At 51.2% G+C, this 27,063-nt stretch overlaps 1 protein-coding gene across 1 annotated transcript; it reads right to left on the reverse strand.

Moving 5' to 3' along the window:
- Positions 1-2,607: 2,607 nt before the first annotated feature.
- Positions 2,608-23,558, reverse strand: ADAMTS15 (ADAM metallopeptidase with thrombospondin type 1 motif 15). The gene is made up of 8 exons (XM_040992638.1): positions 22,602-23,558; positions 12,932-13,064; positions 12,321-12,488; positions 11,850-12,133; positions 6,001-6,178; positions 4,770-4,951; positions 4,487-4,662; positions 2,608-3,382 (listed from the first exon to the last, which is right to left on the reverse strand). The coding sequence occupies exons 1-8, from the start codon at positions 23,556-23,558 to the stop codon at positions 2,608-2,610; spliced, it is 2,853 nt and encodes a 950-aa protein (XP_040848572.1).
- Between the last annotated feature and the right edge of the window lie 3,505 nt (positions 23,559-27,063).

Below are 27,063 nucleotides of genomic sequence, written 5' to 3' on the forward strand. Positions count from 1 at the left end.
TTTATTGGGAGTTAGCCGTTGTCATCGCAGAAGCCAGCTCCCCGTATACACAGTATACACCACACAGCTAGTGCCCAGGTCCTCCTATCCTTCTGCAGCACATGGAATGCAGAAAAAAAAAACATGCAAAACAGGGGACTCTCTCCAGGTAGGTACCTACTGGCTTCTTTGGGAGCAGACTGCCTGGCTAGGGGTACTCAGGTCCTGCAAACCATCCTCAGCTCCGTGCAGTCTCCTCGCTTCAGCATGATGAGGTCTGGAAGACAGTACTAGGGTCAGAGGTCTCCGAGCAGCAGCACAGGCAATGGGCACAGGAGGCTAGGAAATCCTGAGCTCAAAGCTACATGCCACTGAAGAAATTGCCAGAGCCTCCCATATGTTTCTCTTTGTCCACAGACTTGATATACCACTTACTATTGCAGCCCTTGAAACCTGTGCCTTCGGGTCATGTCTGCTCAGCCCTGGAGAGCATAGTTGGGTCTAACAAAGGGTTCAAAGACAAGACAAACATCTCAAGTTGTCCTGGTCATACTTCTCTTTACAAAGGAAAAAAAAAATAAAGTGACAAAAAAAAAAGTCATCACTGGGACCTGGCTTGCGTCACGAACAAGACTAGGTGTCTCTCTTTGAAAGAGAGCAAACGATGGTTGAGACCAAACACCTTCTGCCAGGGAACGAATTACCCCATGATGGCATCTGCCTCTGCACCTGCTTCCTTCCTCAGCTGGTTCTGCACAGCCCTCACACACCCAATCTTTGCCAAGCACATGGTATGGCACTGCCGTCAGCTAAGCAGGCTACCTTCCTGTCTGGGCCTGGGAACCCTTTGTCCAGGCAGCTGCATGGGCTCACAGATACAAGGAGGGAGATGGCTCCTCTTGCTCCATCCTGTCCCCGGATAGCTGCAGGCCCTGAGGGAGCCCTGTCCAACAGCTCCAGCCCAGGACCCTGCCAACGTTGGAACACCAGGCCAGACGCTTGGCTGACAAGCTGGTTGTTTTGCAGATTTTAACCTAATAGGACATCAAGAGATTGAACCACTCTCCCCAGGAAACTCATGTGCTTTGATTTTTATCTCAGTGAGGTTCTCTGCCAAGCTCCTGAATTCAGAAGCAGGAGATCCCTTGAACACATTGAGGAGTCTGTACCATTAGCAAATACCCTGCTTGGCCAAATAATCTCTGACACTCAAACACTCCCCACTTGGAGATGTAGGAATCTCCTGACGTCTACTCCACTGATTGTGTCTACATGTGTCCTACTATGCGCCTCTGGGTCAGCAATTCTTGGTGACTCTTGAAGCCTGCTCCCAAGAAACCTGAATGAAGAGGAAATCCTGCCACCCTGCCCTCAAACTTCATCCTTGGAGCCCCAACAATGGTCAGGCTGTGGAGGAGAGCAGGGAGCACTGCACCACACTCCTCTCTGTGGCTGAGCAGCTCAGTCTAGGAAGGCGGTCAGTGGGGTATGATGGGAGCACCGGGTGACCACTGTCCCAGGGCAGGGACAGGGGTGGGTTCCCAGAGAGAAAAAAAATCTGAGGTAGCAAATCGGTGAACCCCATTTCCCAGCTTGGGGTGCAGCATAACCTGTCCACTGCATACAACAGTTACTGCCTGGATAGAGACTCATTTGCAAATACCTGACCCACTGGCATAGCCCACTCCCTTTCTGGTCCTTAACAGATGCCTCTCAAAAGAAAGACATCATCAGAACTGAGGTCTCCACCTCCCATCCATGGCAACACCCTCAGAACACAGAGCTCAGCAGATACCCACCCATCACTCAGCAGAGCCCTCCAGATCACCCCTCCAAGTCTATGCTTCCACCACCAAGTCTATCACCCCCAGAGAAGCATCAGTGTCTTTTTTAGAGTGCCAAACTCCCTCTCTGCTTTCTCTCTCTGACACGCCTCAGGGGGATATCTAAGAAAAAAACCTTCTCACTAGTCTTCCACCCTGAAAGTCACAGGAAGGCGAGCCTGCTTCTTAAAGGAGCAAGGCCTAGTACAGGAGCTGAGAGACCTGGAATGGCCAGTTTCTTCCCAGATTCAGCAGCCGGAGCTCCAGCACTGCCTCGTCTCTCTGAGCCCCCAGGTTGAGCCCACTTGGCCAGTTCTTGCTGCTCAGTGCTTGTCAATCAGAAAAGGAATGTGAGCTGAAAGCACCACGGAAACCCTGCCTCTTTCAGAGATGGATCAGAGCCCCTGGGGCCACCTGAGGGTATCAGGTCGCTGGGCCACCGCTCTTCCAGAAGCCAGGGGTCTCCCTGAAGGAGGGGCCCAGGTCCCTGAAATTCTGCCCTAGGATCTGCCCATCCTCCAGGTCTCTTCTCCCAGCCGCTGCCCCTCGCAGCCTATGCCAGCACCTGGGCCCGGGAGCAGCAGGGCGTGAGGTAGACTGTGCGTAAGTTAGCATGCCCTGCCCAGCCCAGGGAGGAAGAAGGGACATCTCAGCCCAGCCCCGGGGCCTTGTCCCTGGATGTGAATGACACAGCGGCATGGGCCCCTGGACGCTGCCCTCTGCCAGCTGCTCCAAGTGGCCTGACATGGGCACAGCAGTGGGGCGGAGAGTGAGGAGGACACAGGGACAACCTGTGTTGTGTTGCTCAGCATGGCCTCAAGATGCAGAAGTCCAGTTCCTGGGGCTTGCGGCGCAGGTTGCACTGGTCTCTGGCCAGCAGCCGGCCTCCATGGCCCAAGCACTTGAGCGAACGCCTCTTAAAGCCACGGCCACAGCTCTTGGAGCAGGGTGACCAGGTCCCCAGCTCCCAGGTAGGGCAGGGCTCTCCGCAGGCTCGCGTCTCCACCGGTCGATGAGCAATGTCGCAGGCTGAGTCTCCAAGCAGCCCCGGGAGGCCCCGGCAATCCACTGCCCGCTTCTGTAGGCCACTGCCACAGCTCACAGAACATGGTCCCCAGCTGCCCGCCACCCAGCGTGCCGGAGGCCGGTCATCTGGGTGCTCCACCTGGTTGGAAAGGCTGAGAACGCTGTTGTGCAGTACAGAGGGACCCCGGGGGGCTTTGGGGTGGGGAGACTTGTCCTCCCGGGGCTCTTTGGGTAGATAGAAGGAGTAGCGGACCCGGGGCGGTGTCATCTTGCCCACAGAAAGGAGCTCTACCGTCAGGGGCTCCAGGATGGGCCGAGAAGCCTGCAGACTCTCCACCGCCGTGCCTGTCCCACTGTACCGCAGCACACTGCCTTTCACCACCAGGTCCCGCTCCACAGCTGACACCACAAAGTGGCCATTGAGCAAGTACTTGCCTTGGCCGTTCTTGACGGCCAAGTAGTTGTCATCCCCAACTAGCCCCTTGTAGCCTCGCTGGCGGATGTCGATGCTCGAAGCACCTGCAGGGATGGTCACCACGAAATTGTAGCCATGCCTGTGGGGCAGTAAAGGCATCATGCATTAGACAAACGCCTGCACGAATGGACCACATTGCCCTTGATGTCCTAACTGACTCCCCTTTGCAAACCATAAGGTAGGTCAGGAGGCAACCAAACTCTGAAACAAATCAGGCTGCAGCAGATCCCTGGATCCAACTGAGGCACACAGACTGCAAGTGGAAACCTGAGCCTACAGTCAGAGAACCCTAAACTGAACAGGGGTGGGGTGGCTTCTGTGTATGTGACGCACCTAGGGTGTGAGATCCGAGGGGGACAAACGAGACTCCAACACAGTCACCTGGGCCTTTCCATCAACAGCACCCACAGTGCCGCATTTCCAGGACTGACAAACCCTCAACCCCTACCTGGGACCTGAGGTATCCTGCCCAGCCTGATCTGCTCCAGAACGTAAATCAGGACTTTTGCAGGGGAGCATGCTGGCCTCAGCAAGCTGCAGCTGGGGAAGCCCAGACTCCGCACTTGATGAGTGTCATCCAGAGATGTTTTCTCAATTGCTCCTGGTTCATGTTTCCCAGGAAACTGTGCTGTCTGTATCCCAGCCACCCAACCAAACTCCAGGCCAGCGCCCAGCCTGGGAACAGCATGGTGGCTATCACAATCTCCTCATCATCACCAGGAACAGCATTCACTCTGCACCCTGCAGGGACTGTGTCATTCCATTTAGTCAGATTAAGCCCCTTAGTTTGCCCTAGAGCACAGCTGAAATGCATTAGTATTACATGTACTTTATAGGTAGCAATGTCTAAGAGCATGGCAATTCCAGGAAAATGACTCAATTACTCAGTGTTGGGGTATGGAATTTGAATGTGGGCCAGTCCCAACCTAGAATGCTAGAGAGACCCTACCAACTCTGCCATCTCCTAGAAGGCAAGCTCTGGCTGAGCAATGCTCCTTCTTGTGCATTCATCTTCATTCACTGAATGAATGAATGATTATCAGCCCCAGGAGCATACGGGCAAGGATATGGATGGAATCTGGCTTTCACCCCAATCAACCCCCAGCTTCCAAAGACTGGGAGGAATTCCACCCACCACCACACCCTTGCTCCTTGGCTTCACCCTCCAGACTCCAGAACTCACATAGGCTTGGTGAAGAGTCCTGTCACCTTCTTGCAGCTCTTATTGTCTCCCCCACACACCCCACATTTGTCAAATTTCTTCTTGGAGCCCAGGTTCCCATCACAGCCAGCCTTGATGCATTTTCCTTGGACACAGACTGAGGTAGAGTCGGGAGCACAGAGCGTTCCATCCACCACCTGCAGCAGCCCAAAAAGGCGAGGAAAGCATGAGGGAGGCAGTTCAGCCCTTGCTCCCCTGACAAAGACCAGCTCCAGGCTCAGGCCTCCTGCCCCAGCTCACTCACCTTAGGTGCCAGCACATAGAAGTAGCCGGTGCCATTGGCTCGGCAAATGAGCTTGCACTTGTCCCGGGGAGACACACCCGAATACTTGGGCACCCATGTCACAGCAAGGGTGACCCGGTTGGTACTGTGATTGTGGCCATTGAAAGCTTCGCATTGCTCCTCCCGGAAGCTCTTGCCAGAGGCTGCCAAGGAAATAAGAACATAAAAGAAATTAAGAGAGAATCCATGGGGATGAGACGAGAGCATCTTCCCATGGTGCTCAACCTCCTATGGCCCTAAATAGCCTCTCCCTTTGCCACCCACTGCTGCACGGTGGTCCCCACCAAAGCTGAGCCTCCCTTCTTGAAGGACCAAGGCCCAAGGGCTCAGAGAACTAGGCACCCCTAGCAAGGCACCCTTCTCTGCATCAATAGACCTGGCCTTGAACTACCTCCCCAACAAGTACTACGAACATTTTGTGTAGTCTGTCGACACAATTTTCAGAATCATAACTCGAAATACACAAAACAAATTGTGTAACTGTTTTGTTACACTGCCCATCACACTGATAAACAACTGTTGGTATATTTTGAAACATCTGTGTTTCTCAGAAGTCAACCCTGAATATAACAGTGGCTGTTGTTTTGAAGTAGGCATGGCCCTTGAATTCCACTTTGAGACTACTTCAACAATGGAAATGCCCACATGAGAATATCCATGATCTTGACAGAGGACAAGGTCATGGATGCCTCTACTATGATGGCAGCTCTCCGCCTAATTAAAGAAATGCTGTATTTTAGGTGGGAAACTCAGCCAAAAAGGAAAATGTCTACTAAAAAAAAAAAAAAAAGCACTTGCACTGAATTCCAGACAGAAACGGTAGTTAAAACTAGAGATCTCAGTTTTCTCCCACTAAGTTAATGGCTTCTGGGTTCGTGCCTATGAAAATGAACTTGCCAGTACTTAACTAAAAGGACCTCTAGTGTCTCACCCTCTTGAGCTGTTTGACCTTCTTGAGTCCAGAGGGAATCACCCTGACCAGAGATGAATGGATAAACAAAGGATCCCAAAAGACAAAGTCCACAAAGCCAAAGCCCCTTACTTGCAGGCTTCGACCTGAGGGTTAGGATCTAGACTATGGTTCCTTTGTGGCCATGAGTGAGTTGGAATGGATGGTACAGCTGCAGAGAGGGGAGAAAAGGAGGCTACCTCTCCCCAGGGGCCCAGGCCACAGCTGCCCTCCCCATCTTACCTGAGTTGGGGCAGGGCTCCAGGTTGCAAGATCGGTATTTCACTCTCACTCCCTCGCAGTACTTGCCCCCATTGGCAGGGGCCGGATTGCTGCACTGCCTATGGGACAGCTGCACGCCCCCACCACAGGTCCTTGAGCAGGGCCCGTAGGGCTCCCATTTAGCCCAGGAGCCATCCACCTGTAAGGAAGAGCTGGTTAGCCTCCTGCAAGGGTTCCAGACGTCCCACCCAGCGCTTAGAGATGCTACCAAGCAAGCAAGCCTCCAAGTTGTCACTCTCACCCCAGTGGAATGAAATTCACTTTGAGGAAGGAAGGAAGGAAATGAGGGAGGGAGGGAGGGAGGAAGGAAGGAAGGAAGGAAGGAAGGAAGGAAGGAAGGAAGGAAGGAAGGAAGGAAGGAAATGAGGGAGGGGAGGGGAGGGGAGGGGAGGGGAGGGGAGGGGAGGGGAGGAGAAGGGAAGGGAAGGGAAGGGGAAGGGAAGGGAAGGGAAGGGAAGGGAAGGGAAGGGAAGGGAAGGGAAGGGAAAGGAAGGGAAAGGAAGGGAAGGAAAGGAAGGGAAAGAAAGAAAGAAAGAAAGAAAGAAAGAAAGAAAGAAAGAAAGAAAGAAAGAAAGAAAGAAAGAAAGAAAGAAAGAAAGAAAGAAAGAAAGAAAGAAAGAAAACAAGAAAGAAAGAAAGAAAGAAAACAAGAAAGAAAGAAAACAAGAAAGAAAGAAAGAAAGAAAGAAAGAAAACAAGAAAGAAAGAAAGAAAGAAAACAAGAAAGAAAGAAAGAAAAAAAACAAGAAAACAAAAACCAAACCATCAACCATCAGTATGCACAGGGCCCCACACTACACTGCAAATAGTTCCAGCTTCTCCCAGTTATAAATGAAGCTACTGGGAAGAGAGAAGCCATGGGGAGAGGCAGACAAGTTCTACAACCACCCCAGGCTCAGGCAAGGAGTGAAACTCCCTCAGATGTTTCGTTTCCAACAGTGGGGTCAATAACACCCAGGCCTGCTGGGGGACAGAAGGCTGGAATGATGTCCCATGTACGAAAATCCAAAGGCCCATCCGTAACTGGCCCTGTGCAGAAATCCCAGTTTTTCCCATACCTGTCGTCTGTGTATCCACAAGGATCTCTACACCTACAGTGTGCCCAGCCTTGCCTCCACAGACACGTGTTCAAACATTTCTCTTCATAAATGTCCTTTCACTTTTAAATGTATGACTCCTCAGCAAACCAAACTGAATTAGGAGTCGTATGGCCAAAAGTCTCACTCTAAACATCTGTTATGTTTGCTTTAAGCAGATGCAGATAAGAGTCTTATTAAACAACACAAAATGTCGATGTGGCTCAGGGTTGAATGATGCACCAAGCATTTGTTTGCTTGTGAAGGGAGAGAAGGGATAGAACGTTTCTAGACATCATGCTGCTTTTGCTAGGACAACAGTACATGGGGCTTTTAGCCCCTGACTCCCCACTGGTGGTTTACGGAGGAAGCAGACCAGCGTGCAGGCCAAGATTATCACTCTGTCACAGATGGTCCACATCAGGATGAACCCACATGGAGCTAATTGGGAACTGGGCACATGAAATATAAATACACTGACTTATGTATACATTCAGCACATTGATTCTGTCTGTCCTCCTGCCAGTTACATCTTGCTTGGTTGGGGCAACATGTCTGTTTTATCCTGCAGCAAAAAAAAAAAAAAAAACCTCTTCATCAACCCTACTTTCTCCTCAAACGAGCACCCACTTTGTCCATCCTCTCCCTTCTGAGAGACTCATTTACGCCCTCACTACACAGTACCTCGCACTGTGTCACCATCACATGATGAAAACCATTCTCTCAGAGCTCTAAGCACTGGCTGTCCAAAGAGTCTGGCTGTGTCTCCTATTCCCCAGGTCCTCTTTCAGACCTAACAACACCCATGGCCTCTGAGACTACCCTGCTTTCTTTTCACCAGTTTCACACAAAAGCAATGTTCCTTGCACTGCAATCACAATCCCACGTGAATTCATTCATCTGGTACTTATGGGGTCCCTATCACATGGCTGACTCCACTCATCAGCCCTTGAAGCAGTTATACCCTGGTGGGGTCGTGGCACAATGGGAACAAGCTTGGTGAGATAAGGATCCTCCATCCCAGGGAATTTCCAAAAAAGTCATGAAAACATGTATATAAATGTGTATATAAAGACTAGTTTAGGGCCCGGCGCGGTGGTGCAGTGGTTAAGGTCCTCGCCTTGCCATATGGGTGCCGGTTCTAATCCCGGCAGCCCCGCTTCCCTTCCAGCTCCCTGCCTGTGGCCCGGGAAAGCAGTCGAGGACGGTCCAAGGCTTTGGGACCCTGCACCCGCGTGGGAGACCCGGAAGAGGCTCCTGGCTTCAGATCAGCATAGCATTGGCCGTTGTGCTCACTCGGGGAGTGAATCATCGGACGGAAGATCTTCCTCTCTGTCTCTCCTCTCTGTATATCCGCCTTTCCAATAAAAATAAAAATAAATCTTTAAAAAAAAATTTTAAAAAGACTAGTTCACTATTGGTGCAAAAAACTGAAGACTCTATGCTTACTTTTTTCATAATGAGCATGAATTTCAAAAATTTTAACAACAAAAGAAATTAACTTTTCCATTTTGGTTGTTTTTTTTTTTTTTTTTGTCCATGAATGTTTTGAAGTACTGTTGTACTACAGGAAGCCTGACAGGATGCTCACACTTGCAGAGGCCTGAGGGAAGTACAGGCTCAAGTGGCACAGTAGGGAACAAGTGTCCAAGCAGAGGGAGCTGGGACAAGGTGATGCCTGGAGTGCCTCAGTACCACTGCAGGTGAGAGGAGAGAAGCCGCAGGCGAGGCCAAGGATAGGGCCGGCTCATCTTGAACCAGAGGTAAAGCCCTGGGATGGTTCCCAGGGTAGGTGTGGCATATTTGGCTTATGTTTTTAAAAGGATTCCTCTGGCTGCTGCATCAGGACTAGCAAGACCAGAAGTTGGGGGATGAGTTAGGGAATGGCTGCAGTGGCCCAGGGAAGGAGAGCTGGTGGCTTGGGCCAGGGTGACAGCAGGTGAAACAGCAAGAAACAAGGAGATCCTGCATCTGTTTTGAGTCCGCAGAAATTGCTGACATAGCATGTGAAAAATTTTAAGGGCAAGGGGGAGGGAATTTGTCATGAGTTACCAGACTCATGGAATCATGCAGTAGCCAAAGCAGCTTCAGGGGCTGTGACCAGGAGCTCTGTGTCACAGATAGTTGGGGCAACATGTCTGTTTTATTCTGCAGAAAAAAATCTCTTCATCAACTCTACTTTCTGTTGGGGAAGGGTATCCAAACGGAGACATCAGGATTCATTAGACACAGGAGTCTGCAGCTAGGAGCAAGGCCAGGCTGGAGACAGAAAGGCTTGGGAGTCAAGCCACGCAACAGTTAAAGCTGAGGTCTAGGGCCCGGCGCGGTGGCGCAAGTGGTTAAAGGTCCTCGCCTTGCACACCCGGGATCCCATATGGGCGCCGGTTCTAATCCCGGCAGCCCCGCTTCCCTTCCAGCTCCCTGCCTGTGGCCTGGGAAAGCAGTCGAGGACAGCCCAAAGCTTTGGGAACCTGCACCTGCGTGGGAGACCCGGAAGAGGCTCCTGGCTTCGGATCGGCATAGTATCGACCCGTTGCGCTCACTTGGGGAGTGAATCATCGGACGGAAGATCTTCTTCTCTGTCTCTCCTCTCTGTATATCCGCCTTTCCAATGAAAAAGTAATAAAAATAAATCTTTAAAAAAAAAAAAAGCTGAGGTCTAGAAGAATCACTGAGTATGGACAGTGAAGAAACTACAGATGCAGACTTAGAAAACCCCAACACAGGATTTGGAGAACAAGGTGAGAACAAGCCAGTACAGGCATCTGTGAATGGGATGGGGAGCGGATGTTAGAGGACAAAGGGACAATAGAGACGACTACTCCCAGGGGAGATGAGGCTGGGCTGCAACCCACACTGCCAGCCTGCCTGGCAGTGCGAGACACAGCAATCAAGCCTCCACTCCACTGCTGGGTGGACTTGTTTGGGAGGAATGATAGGTGTGAAAGCTGGATTGGAATGTACTCCAGGACACAAGGAGACAGGGAGCAGAGAGAACTCATTTACCCAATTCTCAAGGAACTTGAGTGTAACAGCGTCAGAGAAACAGACCATGATGTGTGGAGAGGAAGAAGGGGGACAAGGAGTATTGTTTCAGATGGGAGAGATGACGACAGGTTTGCAGTCTGATAGGACTCAGCTCAAGAGAAGGGAGCTGATACTGTGCAAGGAGGGAGATGGGTGATGTATTCCCTTGAACAGAGGTGAGGAGAGGATCCCAGTGCAATGCACTCTGCACAACCTTGGTCACTGCATGGACCATCCAGCCACTGCAAGGGGAGAAAGGTGGGGTATGTGGGTCTCAAAAGCCAGTCAAGATGTGGATGTGGTGGTGGGAGCTGGCAAAAATCCTCTTCTGATGACTATGTCCTTCTTTTTTTTCCCCAACATGTTAGTCTCCGGCATCCAGATTCAGCCCAAGGGAAGGAGCTGGCCATGATGACCTGTCCAAGAATACTCGCAGGCTAAGCCCCTCAGCCTGCTGACCTTGGCCCCTGCATTCTGGCCCCAAAGATGTTTCTCACAGAGCCCTCATCTACCCCAGTTGCCACCAGCAGTCCCACTCAGATAGCCCCACACACTGCCTTGTCCCATCTGTGGAGACATGTGGCGATCCCATTCATTCCCACCAGGCTTCTGTCATGGTCCACCTCCTCCAGCTCCCTCAAAGCATCACGAGCCCTTCCCTCATGCTCTCCCAGGACATATTTTTACATATCTGTCATGGCACAGGGCCATACCTCCCTGTGTCTTGCATTTCAGTCACATTTCTGGTTCCCCTCACCCTAACTCCCTAGACTGGGAGTTCTCAGAGGCATGGGCCATGATCACCACAGTCCCCTGGATACAATGGTTTGCTGCCTAATAAATGGTTGAAGATTTGACTAAGTAAGCATTTTGAGAACACAGAAAAATATTTTAGATAATTCTGTGCCACATCTGTCACAAGGTGATAGGCATTCAATGCTCGGTGAGAGCCATTTCATACCAGGGACTCTGTGCACCTACAGCCCTATTTCCCAGCCAGGAATGAGGGTGGAGGAGGAACGGTCACCTCCAGGGCCAGAGAGAACAGTGCTCTTCTCATTGCAGCCCAGAAGTCCAAATCCCTCTCCTACCCTAATTCAAGAACTAAAGAACATGAAGGTTGTTGGTTTTTTTTTTTTTCATACCTTCAGAATGCCTAGGGTTGTGAATCTGTTATGGCTTCATTGTTATTCCTATGTATTGGGGAGAAAACCTCTATTCCATTAGGTTTCAACTTAAAAATAATCACAAGAGAAAGTGGAGCTAGACTCCAGCAGAAGCAGATTGACGAAGCTTGCCCAGGACTTTGCTTGGCTTCATTTCAGGACCGAGTCATGTTCACCTGTGCAGTCCCTGGCTCCCAGGATAGGGAAGTCACTCGGCAAAGGTACAAGGAGGAAGAAGCGCAGGAGCCAGCAAGTGAGGCTCCCCTACTTGCAGGTGCTCAGCTCTGAGTCCAGAGGACACAAGGCTGGGACTCCCGCCTCCCACTGAAGGCTCCTGTCTCAAGTGTCCAAAGCCCACCAAGTCCTATGACCCACCATATCTTCACTCTGCACTCTCAGAGTCACAGAGCAGCTAGGGCCACAGACAGCAGGAGGGAGCAGTACAGACATGGTTTACAGTCAGAGACACGGATGGAGTGGAGGCCTCAAGTCTACCCCATGCCCCACTAACAGTGCCTACTGCACAGGCTCCAGTGCTCACCTTGTACTTGTTGGGGTTGTGTCTCTCCACACAAGCTCCCTTGAGGCAGAACTTGCCCTCACCACAGCTGGTGCCATCTGCCCAGGGAAAGTGGCGGGTCTGGCACACCATCTGGCCCTTGGCCTTGCCGGTACACCACAGCTTGGTGCAGTATTGCATGTAAGGACAGGGCTTAGAGCCCACGCCAAAGGCCAGCTCACACTGCTGGCTCAGGGTGTAGCTGGCACCCGGCAGGTCTTCGGGCAGGGAGACAGGCTTGCTGGGCTGGTCCAGGAGGCAGTCGCCTACAAAAAACGGAGAGCATTTATTAAGCTGAGTAACGCAAGGATCAGTGAACCCAAAATCGAACCAGCAGGAAGAGAATGAGTCCGGGTATAGCTGCCACCAACTGCTCATCACAGTTGAAGGAGAGAGAGCAGATCCAAGAGGCGATGGGCACCACCCCATCACCTGTCTGCCACCCCTGCTTACCATGCCCACTGTCCAAGAAGTCCGTGATGATGGCAGCGCTGCAGGCTGACCAGGGGTTGGCCCGGTCAATCTGAATGAGGGTCGGAGACATCATGTGGTTGGCTCGGAGCTTCCCGAAGACCTCCTCACACACTTTGACGTTGTCATGGGGCATGTTAAACACGTGGCCTGTGGGATCAGCCAAGAGGACTCAGGGGTTGGGAGGTCAGGGCTGTGCAGGAAAGGTTCAAGAGGTTGAAAGAAGAGTGGGGCTGGAGGAGGGGAGGCACTAAGAAGCTATGTCAACAGTCCTCAGGACTTGGCAAATGTCCTTCCTGTGTCCTCTTGCATCAGGCAGGGGCTCGGTGAGGACACAGGGAGTCTCCTTGCATTTAGCATCTTTCCTACCACCAATGCCCAAGTGATAAACCACTGTATGCAGAGGACATTCAGAGCAAAGCCCTGGCCAACCAGACCCAGGCCAGTATGAAAGAACACAACAAAGCCACAATGGCCTGGGGAAGAATCCTTAAGGCTCAGGACACCAGGGAGCAAAGAAAATCAAAGATCTCCCCAAACCCTGCCCACAGCACACACTACCAGCCCCAGAAAGACCCCACAGAGAGTCCTACCTAGCTCATGGGCGGTGGTGAAGGCAGATGGAAGCCCATCATCCTCAATAACGGAGCAGCTTCTCTTGGGGTCACACATGGTGCCCACATCAGCCATGCCCAGGGTGTCACAGGTGGTAGCACCACACAGGTCCTGCAGGGTGTGGAACAAGAGAGCAGGCCCAGAGTTAGAGACAGTGAGAGAAAGGACCTAGAGTGGTATAGAAGCCAATCCCCACTCAACCTGTCTCCAGCAGGCTCAGCAGCCACCAGCCAGGCCCTCCCTCCGAAGCAGTTAGGAGGCAACACAGACTGAGTGAGGTTACCAAGAGTCTGCCCGCATCCTGCCCTGGAGGTCCCATGGGAGCCACAGGGCCATTGCTTTATACAGAAACAGCCTTACAGGTCAGGAAAGTGGTGACTGCCACAGCTGGGAGAGGTTCTCGCTGCTCACAGTTGGTGGAAATCAGTAGGGATGGGAGGCAACCGCATAGGCCATCCAGAGTCAGTATCCCAACTCCCTGCCGGGCACCCTTCCAGACAACCAGGAGTTAAATACAGATTCTCAGTCAAGGACTTGCCCATGCTCAACATTTGGCTTCTTGAGGCTGGGTGAAAGTCAAGGAAGAGGACATGAGGACCACCTAGAGCCAACTCAGCTACAAAGCTTGAGGGGACACGATGGCTATTCATTGGAAGAAAAGGTAAATTAAACATTCTGAGACCTTAGTGGGAAGGTCCCTCATTCTGTCCTGAAGCTTGACATGCTGTAGAAGCTCAGGCTTCCAGCAGCAAAACCCAAGAGAAGCATTCCCAGGACATGCACAGGGCAAAGGGGAGGTCCTGGGGTGGATCAAGTGATGGACACACACAGCATTCTAAGCCAGTGATGCATGTAGTTCAGGCACCCTAGAACTGGAACTGGGGTAAGACCCTTGAGCACATCTCAAGAAGACACGCAGGGAATCAGTGATGCTGGCATCCCCTTTCACTCCTCACCCCCTCCCCTTGAAGGCACAGGGCATTGTAATTTGCAAGGAACCACAACACGCATCATTTAGTCCCCACAGCAGTGTTGGGAAAAAGCTATGCTATGATGATGTCTGTCAAAAATGGAAACAGAGACTGGTGATCATGGCCAGTCCCATCCATGGTTTATGAAATACTGCCACCGTGCAAGCCCTTCGCACGCACAACCGTTATCTATCCTTTCCCACATCCATCTGACATCCCGACTGTCGTCATCCCCCACCACAGACAAGGAAGCCAAAGGCCACAGGGGCTCAAGCCACACAGCAGAAGCACGCACAGAGGATCTATTATGACAAGAGATGCAGAGCTCTGCTCACCGAGTCACAGCCAACCACCCCACAACTTTCGAGTTCACTGTCAGGGGAAAGAGCCACCTCATGGTCTCGAGGGAGCCACGGGGTTCACCGAAACACAAACACACAGAGCAGTCCTCAGTTTTGTTTCATTCTGTGTGTGTGTGCACGCTCGCACTCACATGGCTGACCTAGGGGAGTGCAGGCAGTGGCAGAGTGAAGGGGGGCCAAGGGCATGAGAAGGAAAATGGTCATAGTACATAAAATCAGCAAAATTTAATCCAAAACACTCAGAAGTTTACCACCTGAGCAGTCAAACTTGGCTTCTCACAGTCAGGTGAGAGTCACACCTCCTAATGAGTTAACAGTTATTCTGGCCTGAGAACCGTGACAGTGACCACACTGAACCCAGAGCACGTCGGGTTAACAACAGGTGCCAGGCACATCGAGCCCTGGTCAGCTGCCTCTGTGTGTGCACAGCACATGGATTCCACTTCTGGGAGCCCCACAAGGGCACCTCAAATCTCCTTCCCTGTCCACTGCTCTTCCCAAACAGGGTTCCTTCCCCAGGGCTTTGAATCTTAGCAAACAGCCATGGTGAAAATCGGGAGAAGAGGTTATCTGATTGGCATCTGCTGTGAGTAAACAGGACAGGGGCTGCACAAGGAACTTCTGCCAGGGCACAGAGTAAGAGGCCAGGAGCCCATGTATTTGATCCTGGACATCAGTGTATAGCACCCTGGAAAAGGTTGTCACTCTGGAAACCCTGGCTCAATGGTTGCAAACTACATGGAGGGGAACCCAGGCAAGGACTGTATTGTTCCTGGGCCACCCTGTATACAGAGTAACATTCGTTTGGAAGAGGAAGACCCTTTAGGAGCTTCTGGTCCACTGAGCTACACCATAGAGTTAAAAGCACTGATAGCCGTCATATGATCCATCCCCATGAGCATGCAGAGTTCTCACTCCATCCCAGCCTGCTACTCAGCATCAGCCAGATCAGCTTGACACTCAGCCTGGGACATCAGCTTCCAAGCAGCTGCTTCTACAGCAGCGAGATCCTCAAAGCCAAAGCCACCTCCCTTTCCAGAAAAAAAGCAGAAACCAGCAGCTGCGGGCCCTTCTTGGCCAGGAGCAACCTGCTCTTTCCATCAGAGCAGTTCAGCTTTCCTGGATCAAATAAGAGGACAATGAAGCAGCCAGCAAATGTCTACCATGGTGGCCGGCACCTTCACGGTGGGCAAGCCCAGCTGTGTGGGGTCAGAGGCTCTGCCTGTCCCTCTGCTCACGGTCAGGGTGACAAGTAAAGCATCACTGGAGCCTCGAACGCCCACATGCACATGTGCAGGTGCCCAACCAAGCCTCAGGAGCACCACTGTAGGTCTCCAGTTTTCTGAAATGAGTTCAGAGGTGCTCCTTTGGCCCTCATTCACCTCTTCAGCCCAAGCACTGGTCTCCACAAAGCAGACGCCATTCTGGTTCCCTACACCTGAAGATCAGCCATTTCCAAGTCTAGTCCCAACTTTCCCCATTGTTTCTGGCAATTTACCATCTCTCATGATAACGATAGCTGCTTTTTCAGCAGATGACCCAAGAAATGGCTCAGCTAAGAACTTAACGCTCATAGTTTATTCTTTTCTTTCTTTCTTTTTTTTTTTTTGAGCTAAGTTTTATATATATATATATATATATATATAATTTTTTTTTAATTTTATGGTACAATTTCTACAGTCTGGGATTCCCCACCCCCCAGTTTATTCTTTTCTAAGAGTCCCTTCTGGCAAAAATAACTTCTGATTGGACCTTCAATTGAAATTATTACATGAGAATAACAGCTCGCAACAGCCCAACCCACATGTCCTAGAGCTGCACCCTGCACGCCCCCACCCATTTTCCCTTCCCAGCTGACTTCTTCCTACCACCACTTGTTTCCCATACATGCACATACTGACAAGTTCAATGTTTTCCAGCAGTGGAGAAGGAAAGAGACCTACAAAACTCAAGTACATTCATCTGTTGCAATGTCGCAGAAGATATATATGCTGCTGTGTAGCTTACTTCCGGTGTACACCAATGTCCCAGGCATGACAGTCGCAGCTCATCTTCACAGTCACAATTCAGAAGGCAAGAATTACACTCACAGCACTGTGGAGCCCTTCACAGCTGGAGACGCTGAGGCTGGGAGAGCTGACCGCACACACCCCAGGCCAGATGGCTATTCCGCCAAGAAGAGGATCCTGCATTCGCATCCTTCGACACAAGGTTGGCGAGCTCTTTGATCTGAAACACTCTGTACTGTAAGGAAACCACAACTGGCCCAAGCACCCCGCACTATTAGTAGCACTGACGTTTTACCTAGCTTCCTGTCTGAATCTCTCCCATATGACCCTGCATTTCCTTGTCCAACAAATCCTACTTTCTCCTTGTCACACCCAAAGGTGGGAGGACTTGCTCAGCCAGAAGAAATAAAGTCTAGTCATTCAGAATGTAGGCCAAGAGTGACCAAGGCTGTGTAGGGAAGCTGAGTGAGAAAGCAAGGCCTGAGGGCATTCATTACTTCTCTTAACAGATTTGGTTTCCCTGGCATCAGATTCCACAAGGATCTGGGGGTAACCAAACCATAAGAATTACCTCAATGAGGAAGAAAGAGGAAGCAAATGCTTGCAGCAGGATTAAACCCTCTCTCATCACTTCAAGAGAGGATGTCTACCAAACATAATGGCAAGCATACACACCAGAGACTGTGTCAACACTTTACCTACCTGTATTAGCTCATGAAATCCTTACATAGCTGAGTTAGGGAGAGTCACCCCACCCTGCCAGAAAAAATAATTGGCCTGGGCTCACTCAGCCCCAGAGAGGAATAGGCTGGAGTGAGGCATGGGACCCAGGTGGTACAACCTGGGGCTGAGCTCTCACCAGGATTGCCCACTGCTTTTGGTGCAGTCCACCCCAAGAATGAAAGGGTGTCAGAATCTTTGAAGGAAGAAATTGCTCACCCAGCCCTGTCCCCTCCCCAGAGCTCAGCTGGTGCTGGTCCACAGCAAAGTCCTGGGGAGAGGCAAGCAGCCAGACAAAGCACTAAGGGTGTCTGCATTCTGCCTTGCTGGTTGAGCAAGCTCCTGGCTCCCTGCCCCACACCTGCAGTGACACACTGACCCGTCCTTGCCATGCACTCTGTCTGTTGACTCCAGAGTAGATTAAACATGCTTCTCTCAGGGGCCTCTTCTTTCTCCAGGGCAAAAAGCTAGTGGCAAAGAGCCAAGATGGAATGCTAGCAGAACACAAGCTTACCCTCTCTCACCTCTGCAGCCTGACAGCCTGAAAGCTGGATTCCTGACGTCAGGGGGTGAGCCACCTAAACACCACCAGTCTCAGGTAGTGCCCATGCTTTTGTCTGCACCTCCTTCCACAAGCACTCCCTGAAGGATACCACACAGGGGCACACTGAGGGGCTGTGACGATGGCCAAGGCTTGCATCCAGTTTTCACACCAACAAAACAAGATGTCATCAGACCCTTGCAAGGGCAATGGGATAGAATCCTTTAAATCAGCACAATCCCAAGTTTAAATTCTGGCAAGGAATCTGTAGGCAATTACTCAACAAAAAAATGTATCACTAATGCATAGTTAAATTGGTGATCACACCTGCTCTCATTGGATGCTATTCTACAATGCAATAGCCCTGAAGTCAGGTATCAAGTGATCTCCACTGACATTTCCCTGCAGCTGTGGAAATTGAAGTTCCAGCAACTGATACATCCACTGTTCATTTCTAGGCAATTCAAGTGCTAAGACTCCAAAACTTAGCTATTTGACTCCAAGCCTGTGTTCTTGTCACTACTTCACAGAAGTGAGTCAAGGTGATAAGCAGAGACTACAGAGGGACTCAAATACAGAGGAATTCAAAGGAAGAGGGAAAGCAAGACCCAGGCAAGGAGAAAACTCACTACCTTCCTGATTCTGCCGGAGAGGAGACAAAAGGTGCCCTCCAACTTCCTCCCCATCTTCTGGCACAGGGCCTAATAATTTGGTGTAAGAAAAGGAAGAGAGCGGGCATGTGGCATTGTGGTTAACACAGAGAATGAAATGCCTACATCACATATTGGCTCCAACTTTTGACTGCAGCTGCCTGCTGACACACACCCTGGGAAGCAGCAAAGACTCTAGGACTTGGGTCCCCTGGGCCTCCCATGGGAAACCCAGACTGAGTTCTTCGCTCTTGATTTCAGCCTGAACCAGCTGAGGTGATTGTGGGCATTTGGGGAGAGGCCTTTCTCTCTCTTTTTCATTCTCTCTCTCTGGAAGTGTATGTGCACATATGGTTAAATTATATAATTATATTGGAGGGAGGGAGGGAAGGAGGAACAGAGAGGGAGGAAGGGACGGAGGAAAGGAGGGAGGGAGAGAGGGAAAGAGGGAGAGAAGGAAGGAAGGAAGGAAGGAAGGAAGGAAGGAAGGAAGGAAGGAAGGAAGGAAGGAAGGAAGGAAGGAAGGAAGGAAGGGGAAGAGAGGGGAAGGGAAGGGGAAAAGGAACGACAAAGTACTCCCCCTATAAGAAGAGAATGGTGTTAGCCCACCGAGTGTTTCCCAGCCTCGCCCTCCACCCTTTAGGAGTGATGTTGTATTTCCATGCAGCAACTGAGCATCAAAAATGACAACTCCTCCAGTATCTCCCAAGACCCAACTTCAAAACTGATCCTGATAAATCATGACTCATTTTCACCATGCTGGAAGATACAGGTAGGTGCATATTATCATTCTATCACTCACATTGTTTTCTATCTGAACACTAAACCAAACTGCTTATACTGAGTGCTTTATTATAGCAAGAATTGACCAACTGAACTATTTCATATGAGGGTCCAGAATGCTGCTCCGAACTGCATAGTACAGAGCACACCTACTCTCCAAAACAGGGCACCACTCAAGATCAGCCCAAGAAGAGAAGCACCAGAGTTGAGGTGATGAGAGCAGGAAGGTCAGAGCGTGAATGCAGATGGTAAAAGAGCAAAGACAGGAGAGAAGAGAACTATGATAAAAAGCCTGCAAGAGGCAGGGGGTGGCACCATAGCTTCACGAGTAAAACCGCCATCTGTGACACATCCCATACCGTTGTTGGTTCATATCTCAGTTGTTCCATTTCCAACTCAGCTCCCTGTTACTGGGAAAGCAGTGGACCCCTGCACTCATGTGGGAGACCTGGAAGAGCTCCAGCCTTTGTGGCATTTGGGAAGTAAACCAGCAGATGGAAGAACTCTCTCTCATTCACACCCTTTCCCTCTCATCTATAACTCTGCCTTTTGAATAAATAAATAAATCTTTCTTAAAACAAATACTCTAGCTAAACCCAAAAGAGAATAAAGAAAAGGGAACAAGGAGAGGGGAATGAGAAATGGCATAGAGTGACACAAAACACAACAGAAAATGTAAAATAAATGAAGGAATAAGACAAGTGAGAAAGTTATAAACTACAAAAATCCTAAGAAACAAAGCCACACAGCCAGGAAATAACACAAACAACAAAACAGAGAAGTAAGTGCCCCACAAGGCAGAAAACAAGCTCCCCCTGCTCTCTGACCCAGCTCCCCAGCCCTGGTGCCTCTCTTTCCACCCTGGTCCTCAGAGCCTGCACCCCACAGAAACGACCCATGCCTGTATGTGGCACTGAGCACACAGCACCAGCATGAGCTCTGCCTTATGGACTCCCTGCCACCCCATAAATCTCTGGAGACCAGACCCCATGGCTTATTACTATTTGTAGCTTCACAGCCAGGAATAGTCCCTAGAAATAATTGATGCTCAATAAGTATTAAGAGGATGCATGAATCCTCAAGTCACAGCCATTCTAACACTCAAAGCACCAGCAGAGGCACCTGGTCTGAAGGCAGAGAAGTCTCAGAAAGCAAGGGCCAACCCTGTCTCTCGGCATTCTATACCAGCATCCTGCTACCCCGTGCAGCAAGAAGCCACAGAACTTTCTCTCCTCAAAGAAACACACAGAAAAAGCTCTGGCTCAAATTCCCCACATATATTCTGGTTCCAATCTGGTGCTGACCTCACCCTGCTGCTATGAGCCTGGAGCCTTCTGCTGGAGCATTCTGCAAAATCAGATGTGAACTCTCTTGGGTCTTTGCACAGACTCCTCAGATTGTCACAGCGCCTGTTGCATGGTCAGCATGTCCTCCTCTCTGGAAAGTTAAGCTCCTGGAGACCACAATTGTCTGCCTCTTTTTAGAGTGAGCAGTTGCTTGCTCTTCCTCCTGCCCTGCTGGAAGAGTTCTGGAATGAAAAGGTTCTAAGACTCTGAGAATGCAGCAGGCTCTGAAGTCAGGGCTGGCGAGGACTTGGGGGAAGAGATGTTTACACTAATGCATAACAAACATGCCTCAATGCTGGACCAGCCAACCCTGTCTCTCCACCCTCTGGCTTTGCCCTCTGGATGCTTAAGGAAAAGCAGCTTCCAAAAGTCACATCTTGCACATGGCTGCTCCTGACCCAAGTGGTCATGCATCTTGTACCCATTATGCAAGGACCGTGCAGCCCCCACTGGGAAACAGAAGCCACCCCACTGTTTGATTGCTTCTTCTTTAAAAGATGGAAATCTTCTGATGGCTCGGCCCATGTTCCCAACTGGGAGTCTTCTTCACCAGGGCTGGTTCCATAAGTCAGCCTTAACCACCAGGCAGTAGGAGGTGAGGGCAGTGTCGTTTCATTCAGTTGTTTGACCTCTACAGGGACCTCATGGGTAGCGGATGGTATAACAGCTGTCTTATCCATTAAGATATCCTGGTTTGGGCCTTTGCCTTTCTCTGCCAGCCCTCTGATGGCTGGGCTGGTCTGTGTTGCAAAGGCAGCTGCCATCTCTCCTGCAGTTCCCCGTCATGATTCAGGCAGTGCTTGGAGGGGCTGGGCAGTGACAGCTTCACAGACCTTCTTCATTGGACAAATGAGTACAAGGAAACAAGATTCAGGCCAAAGACCTCCCTTGAGAGATCAGGTTGTGGGAGGAGAAGAAGGCTTGGAGAGAGGAAAGCACGGCTCCATGAAAGGACTAGTCAAGCCAAGTGTGTTACCGTGGGTCATGCCAGCGCCCACTGGCGTGCACCAGTCCAGCTTTGAGTGACCATTCGGAAACAAGGGAGCAAGAGTCAGAGGTAGTCACCCCCACAATGCTGCAGCACCACGATGACAAAACAGAAGCGTGGCATGGATGCCAAGTCCCCACCCCAAAACAAGGAGAAACAGTTTGGATGGCTCCTTTGCTGCAGACCTCCTATATCTGAGAAATCCCAAGAATCCTAACCATTCACAGTGCCTCGTCACTCCAATAACTCTAAATGTTCACAGATTTATAGCTCAATTTAGATAGAATATTAGGTAATGAGCCTGGTCTGAGCCCGCCTCTCCAGTCCCCACATGCAGTATCTTTCCAGCTCTGGAGTCTCCAATGCTTTGATCAACCTCATCCCATGTCCACCCCTGCAAGGACAGAAGCCAGCGCCCCACGGTTTAGTAGGGTCATAGTCGCTTCAGCGAGTCTGGAGCAGGAGTCATTTGGCCTGATGTTCCATCAGGGGCAAATGGGTGGCCCTCTGCTAACAAAAACACACTGGAGAACATTGGAGAATTTCCAAGACAAACTCCAAATGAGACTCCCAGCTGCAAACAGGTGCTGGACCTCAACTACCTCTTCTGAACTGGAACCCCTGGGCGAGGCCCAGCAGAGACGGGTGCAGAAGAAGCAGCCAGGAAGGAGGAATGCTCCCCGAACTACTTGAGGGAGACCTTTCAAGGCAACACACTACACAGCCCAGTGCAACACACACACCCCCACACAAACACACACACACACACCATTTCCTCCCCCCTTCCTTCCCCATGCAGGCTTTCCAAACCCAAAACAGAAAAGCATAACATGTTACCAGGGAGAAACGTTAATAGCGGCTGGCCATGCATAGCCTTCCAGTTCCACAGCCAGAGAAAGCAGCCCTCAGTGCTTGAAAGGCTATAGGTGTCCCATACTGCTAGGGCAGACCAGTCTGCGTTCTCCAACACTATCCTCACAGCACCTCCTATCGGCCCGGGACACAAAATGCGGCTCCGGGGCGGCTTCCTGGGTTCCGGCCCCTTGGCGCCCGATCCGGGAGACGCTGATTGGCCGCGCCAGGCCAACACCTTCAGAAGGAGCAGGCTTTCGTCCAACCACCCAGAAGCACGTGAGTCGGGGCTCGGCGGAGCCCAAGACGGGGCTCACCCTGAAAGCTCCCGAGGAGGAGTCCCGAAGGCAGCAGGGAAATCGCGTGGCACAAAAGGAGTTTCGAAAGTGAGGGCAATGGGTGCCAAGGGAGGCCAGGTGGACTTACCTGCCTGGTGAAGAGGATGGCGGTGTCCCAGTACTCAGGGTGCTTGTCGCTGACTTTGTTCAGCTTCTTCTGCCACGCGCAGAAGTTGCGCAGCGTCAGGGCCGCGTTACCGGTGACCTTGGGCCCGCTGTCACGGTCTCCAAGAAGCAGCACCTTGACCACAACGATGTTGATGGGGTTGAGGATGCTGGGGTGACGGTAAAGTCGCGCCGCCGTGGCCAACAGCGTCAACAGATAATGCTCCAAGTCCGCGCCGTGGAACTTGACCATGGACTCGTCAGCCACCACCAGTGTCTCCACGTACCGTGGGATAGAGGCGAAGCGCTTGGCGCGCCCGTATCTGCGCCCGCCCGAATTCTCCCCTGGGCCGGTCCGCCGCGGCTTGTAAGGGTCCAGGGCTCGCAGGATGGCGGGGTTCCAGCCCGATCCCACCCCGCAGCGCGAGGTGCGGTCCCCAGAAGAGCCGCCCGGGACGCCCCGGCGCTGGAGGAGGTGTGTGCCCTGGCTGTTGCGCTGCGCCGCGGGCGCGCTGGCGTTGGGCAGCGGGCTGATGACATACTCCACGCCTTGGTAGCCGAAGGCCCCGCGAAGCCCCCCGCACAGGCTCACAGCGGCGAACGAGTCCGGCTCCGCGTTCACGTCCCCAGAGTAGAAACAGCTTCGCAAGTCCTCAGAGTTCTCAGTGAGCACCCGGAGTGGGGTGCCCAGATGCCCCGAGGCAAAGGCGGGTGCCAGGAACCGAGCATCCGGCGCCAGGTGTAGGTAAAAGTCTTCCTGAAACGCCGTGATCTGAAAAATAAGTCCCTGATCCCCGGAGTCCTCGGGACCTCTTCGGTAGTAGTGGCGGCCGTTGATGTCCGGGTCCAGTCGGATGGGAACCACCACCTCCCGCTCCGGCTCAGAGCCGCCAGCCTGTCGCCCGGCAAGAGCCAGGGTCAAGATGCCCAGCAGAAGCATGGCGCCCGGCAGCGCACGCCGCTCTCTGGCCGAGGAGCTCGACCCTGGGATCCCTGGCTGCGGGCACCGGCTCGGTGCAGCCCGCACGCCGGAACCCACAACGCCCCGGGGCTGCCGGCAGCTCCCAAGAAAGGAGAGCTGCAGAGGGTGACTCCTCCCCGAGCAGCGAGCGTGCACCAGGCAGCCCGCGCCTCCTACCTGTGTCTTTCCAGGCAGAGCGTGCTCGGGGAGATTAACTGCATTCGCTGTCAAGTGCAAGGACGAAATTTTGCAGCGAAGTGCAGAGCGTCTTCTCGAAGCCGCAGCCACTCACAGCGCTGCAAACTCCGCCCGTGGTGGCTAGCTTATTAAAGGCCCCCTCCCCTTTGGACTGCCCAGTCCCCGCCTCTCCCCTCGCCTCCCAGAGCGGGGAGCCTCCAGGGGGAACTCGGTCCCGCCTCCAGAGCTGAGAACCAGTGGCGTTGCACTGAGGCGGGAGACGTGGGCTGGCCAGAGGAGCCTGGGTTTAAGTTTTGCCCTGGGCTATGCCCCATTGCCCTAGGGAACATTGCTTTGCTTCTACCCGGACCGTATCTGGGCACTCCTAGACCTTAGCCTTGATATCAAAGCAGCTGGGATCTGACCTTAAGCATGGAGACCCACCACTGACCCCTCTCCCAGGCCCACTTCAGCCCTCCAGTTGCAACATCCCCACTGTTTCTCAATCGCAGTCTTCTAAAAGACCCAGCAGAAAGAACTTCCCACCCCTCTAGAAACCAATGCCCTACTGCCACAACTTTTCAACACGAAGAGCCTTTCTCCAGCGCAGGCCTACCTAGGTTCACGGCTTGCCCTAGGGCAGTTGTGTTCCGGATGGGCTGGTGTGGACTTAAATTTTCAGGAATTTTTCTCAGCCAGCTGTCCAACACCGCCATCATTTTAAAATAAGTTGTATTAAGTTATAGCTAAGCAGATTGCATTTTTAAATCCTTTGCTTCCTACTTATGGGACTAGTACGATGTATGGTCTTGAACCATTGGAACTGTCCAGCTTCTGGGGCAGTCCACAGAGCTCCCAGCTACTCTGCATCTCCCCACTTAGTTGAGCTTGGTCCTAATGGAAGCAATGTCACCAATTAAAAAGCAAACACTTCCCAGCCCTTGTTCAACATGTGCCAGCAAACCAGTAGCTGGGGGGAATGTGGAGAGCAGGTGCTAAGGCTGTTGGATGCAAGGCAGAGAGGTTGTTTTCCTGCCAGGGGAGACCCACAGATGATGGATGGCAATCAAAGCAAGCTCGTCCTTCAGATCAGCCCATATGATCCTTGACCAAGCACTGGACAGGAAAACTAGATAAGAAGGTACGAGTAAGTCACTCGGAGATGTAGTATAGCCTCTGAGCCCATCTAATTCCTATCTGTGGCTCTAAATCCCAAGGCCCGTCTCTCTCCAAAGACAGGAGGAAGAGATGTAGAGAGGAAGGAGAATTTCTCAGACACTCCTGATGCCTCATCCATCGTTCCAGAACCAAAAGGCTCCATGTTGAACTTGGCAGAGGACAGGACAGGGATGTGTGCAACAATTTCAAGCATCAAGAGAGAGAGGTATGAAAGAATTTTCAAATTTTCTTAGCAAAGTGGGCTGCTCGACAAAGCAACAGTGATGGAAAGAGAAGCTAGAACTGACCCCTTGGAGAAGCACTCTTCTTGTCATTCTCTTTTTCCCATTGAGTATCCACTCTCAGAAGAGATCCTAAGTCCTTGGGATTGGAGCAGGAATTCAGTGCAAATGTCCATGATTCTGCCGGAGCCCTTCCCTAATTGAGACCCAGGGAGCTGAAATTCATTAAGTGAATGAGTAAGAGACGGGTGTTTACACTCAGTAAATGAAAGGGAGAATATGCATACAGAAGGACTGTGGGTAAGAGAAAGGGAGTTGCAGTTTACAAAGGCCCTTGTGTGTTGATGAGTTCAAAGAGGGCCTATAATTAAAGAGGAACTCAGACACCAAAATCAAAGACAAGGCATTTATTTAGGGCAAGCCATTGTTGTCCTGCACCCAGCAGACTTCAAGGCAGGGTTCAAGGTTTCCAATGATTCTTTGCTCTCTTTCTGATGGCTGGGCTTTGGCAAAGTCTGCAACATGGCAAGCCCAGGGAGAGGAAACCTGCACCCCACACAGGTTCCTGGCTTTCTCAATCACAGCTCCATCACTCTCAACCCAGAGCACAGAAACCTGCTGTGTGGTCCTGACTGACAGCGTTAGCACACAGCCCACACTTCTTGTGAGCTACCACTGCACCACAAGCTTTGGAGACATTCTCTTGCTTAATGCTTGTCTCTCCTTGGGAACAGTTGCATCCAATCACTCTTTCTAGGGCTTTCCATCTCAGAACTGAGAGCACCTGATAGAAGTCAGAGGCACTCAGGAGCCACACTCCATTCCCATCTCTGATCTGACTCTCAACCTCTGAATTTCTTCATCTGCCCAAAGAGAAAGGGTCATCCCAGATCAGAGGCTTGTGTCAGGAGTCTCTGGTCCACATAACATCTGAGATCTAGTTCCAGATCCCCAGCACTGTGGCATAGTGGGTAAAGCCTAGCTTGCAACATCAACATCTCCTATAAGCTCCAGTTCATGTCCCAGATATTCCATTTCCAACCCAGCTCCCTGCCAATGGCCTGGGAAAAGCCATGAGAGATGGTTCAAATATTTTCATGTGGGAGACCCAGAGGAATCTCCTAGCTCTCCTGGCTTCATCCAACCCAAAAAGAGTGAACCAGTAGATGCAAGAGCACTCTCGCTCTGTCTCTCTCTCTTTTTCTTTCTGTTTCAACTCTGACTTCCAAGTAAACCATATAAATGTTTTTTTTTAAAACCCACATAAATACTACATGGCTATTTGAGCCTGCAAAAGGCAACATGATCTGATTCACAAAATCCCAGAGTCAGAGGGACATTTATCTCAGTCAACTTTTTCTCACTACAGCAAACATCTGAAAGAAGCTTTGGAATGAGGAAGGTTTATTTCAGTTCATGGTTTTAGAGTGCACAGCCCAAGATTGAGTGGCCCCAAAAGTCTGGAATCTGATGAAGGCAGTGGCTGACAGAATGCATTGCATGGTAAACCAAAAGCAGAGAGACTGGAGAACATGCCCATCCATGTGCCTTCTCCTGTTACAACCATCATGATTTAATCATAAGCGCTATCCACAAAATCTTATCATCCAGTCATTTCCCCAAACTCCTATGTTTAGACACTGTAAGTGGACCAAGTGTCCACCCTGTTAAGTACCATCAGTCCAAGACTTTGGGCCTTAAACATCTGCATGCACTGGGGGGTCCAATCATGCTCAGTAGAGCAACACCCCTCCACCAGATCTTAGTTACATTGTCTGAGTCAGTTACTGCTCGTCGTTAAGCCTCAGTTTTCTTATTGTTGAAGTGAAGATGGAAATGGGCATTGGCCTACTGATTGAGATGCCAGTTAGAATGCCTGCGTCCCATATCAAAGTTATCTCGATTCC

The sequence above is a fragment of the Ochotona curzoniae genome, unplaced genomic scaffold (assembly GCF_017591425.1).
Source record: "Ochotona curzoniae isolate NIBS_2020 unplaced genomic scaffold, NIBS_Ocur_1.0 contig_832, whole genome shotgun sequence".
In the NCBI taxonomy this organism is placed as follows: domain Eukaryota; kingdom Metazoa; phylum Chordata; class Mammalia; order Lagomorpha; family Ochotonidae; genus Ochotona; species Ochotona curzoniae.

Bases quoted from the DNA above. Each gene is read 5' to 3' on its own strand.
- ADAMTS15 (XM_040992638.1), bottom strand. From the start codon at position 23,558: ATGCTTCTGCTGGGCATCTTGACCCTGGCTCTTGCCGGGCGACAGGCT. The intron at 6,179-11,849 runs GTGAGCACTGGA...TCTTCCTTACAG, and splicing joins ACAACCCCAACAAGTACAAG to GTGGATGGCTCCTGGGCTAA. The intron at 4,952-6,000 runs GTAAGATGGGGA...TTTCCTTGGCAG, and splicing joins GGAGCCCTGCCCCAACTCAG to CCTCTGGCAAGAGCTTCCGG.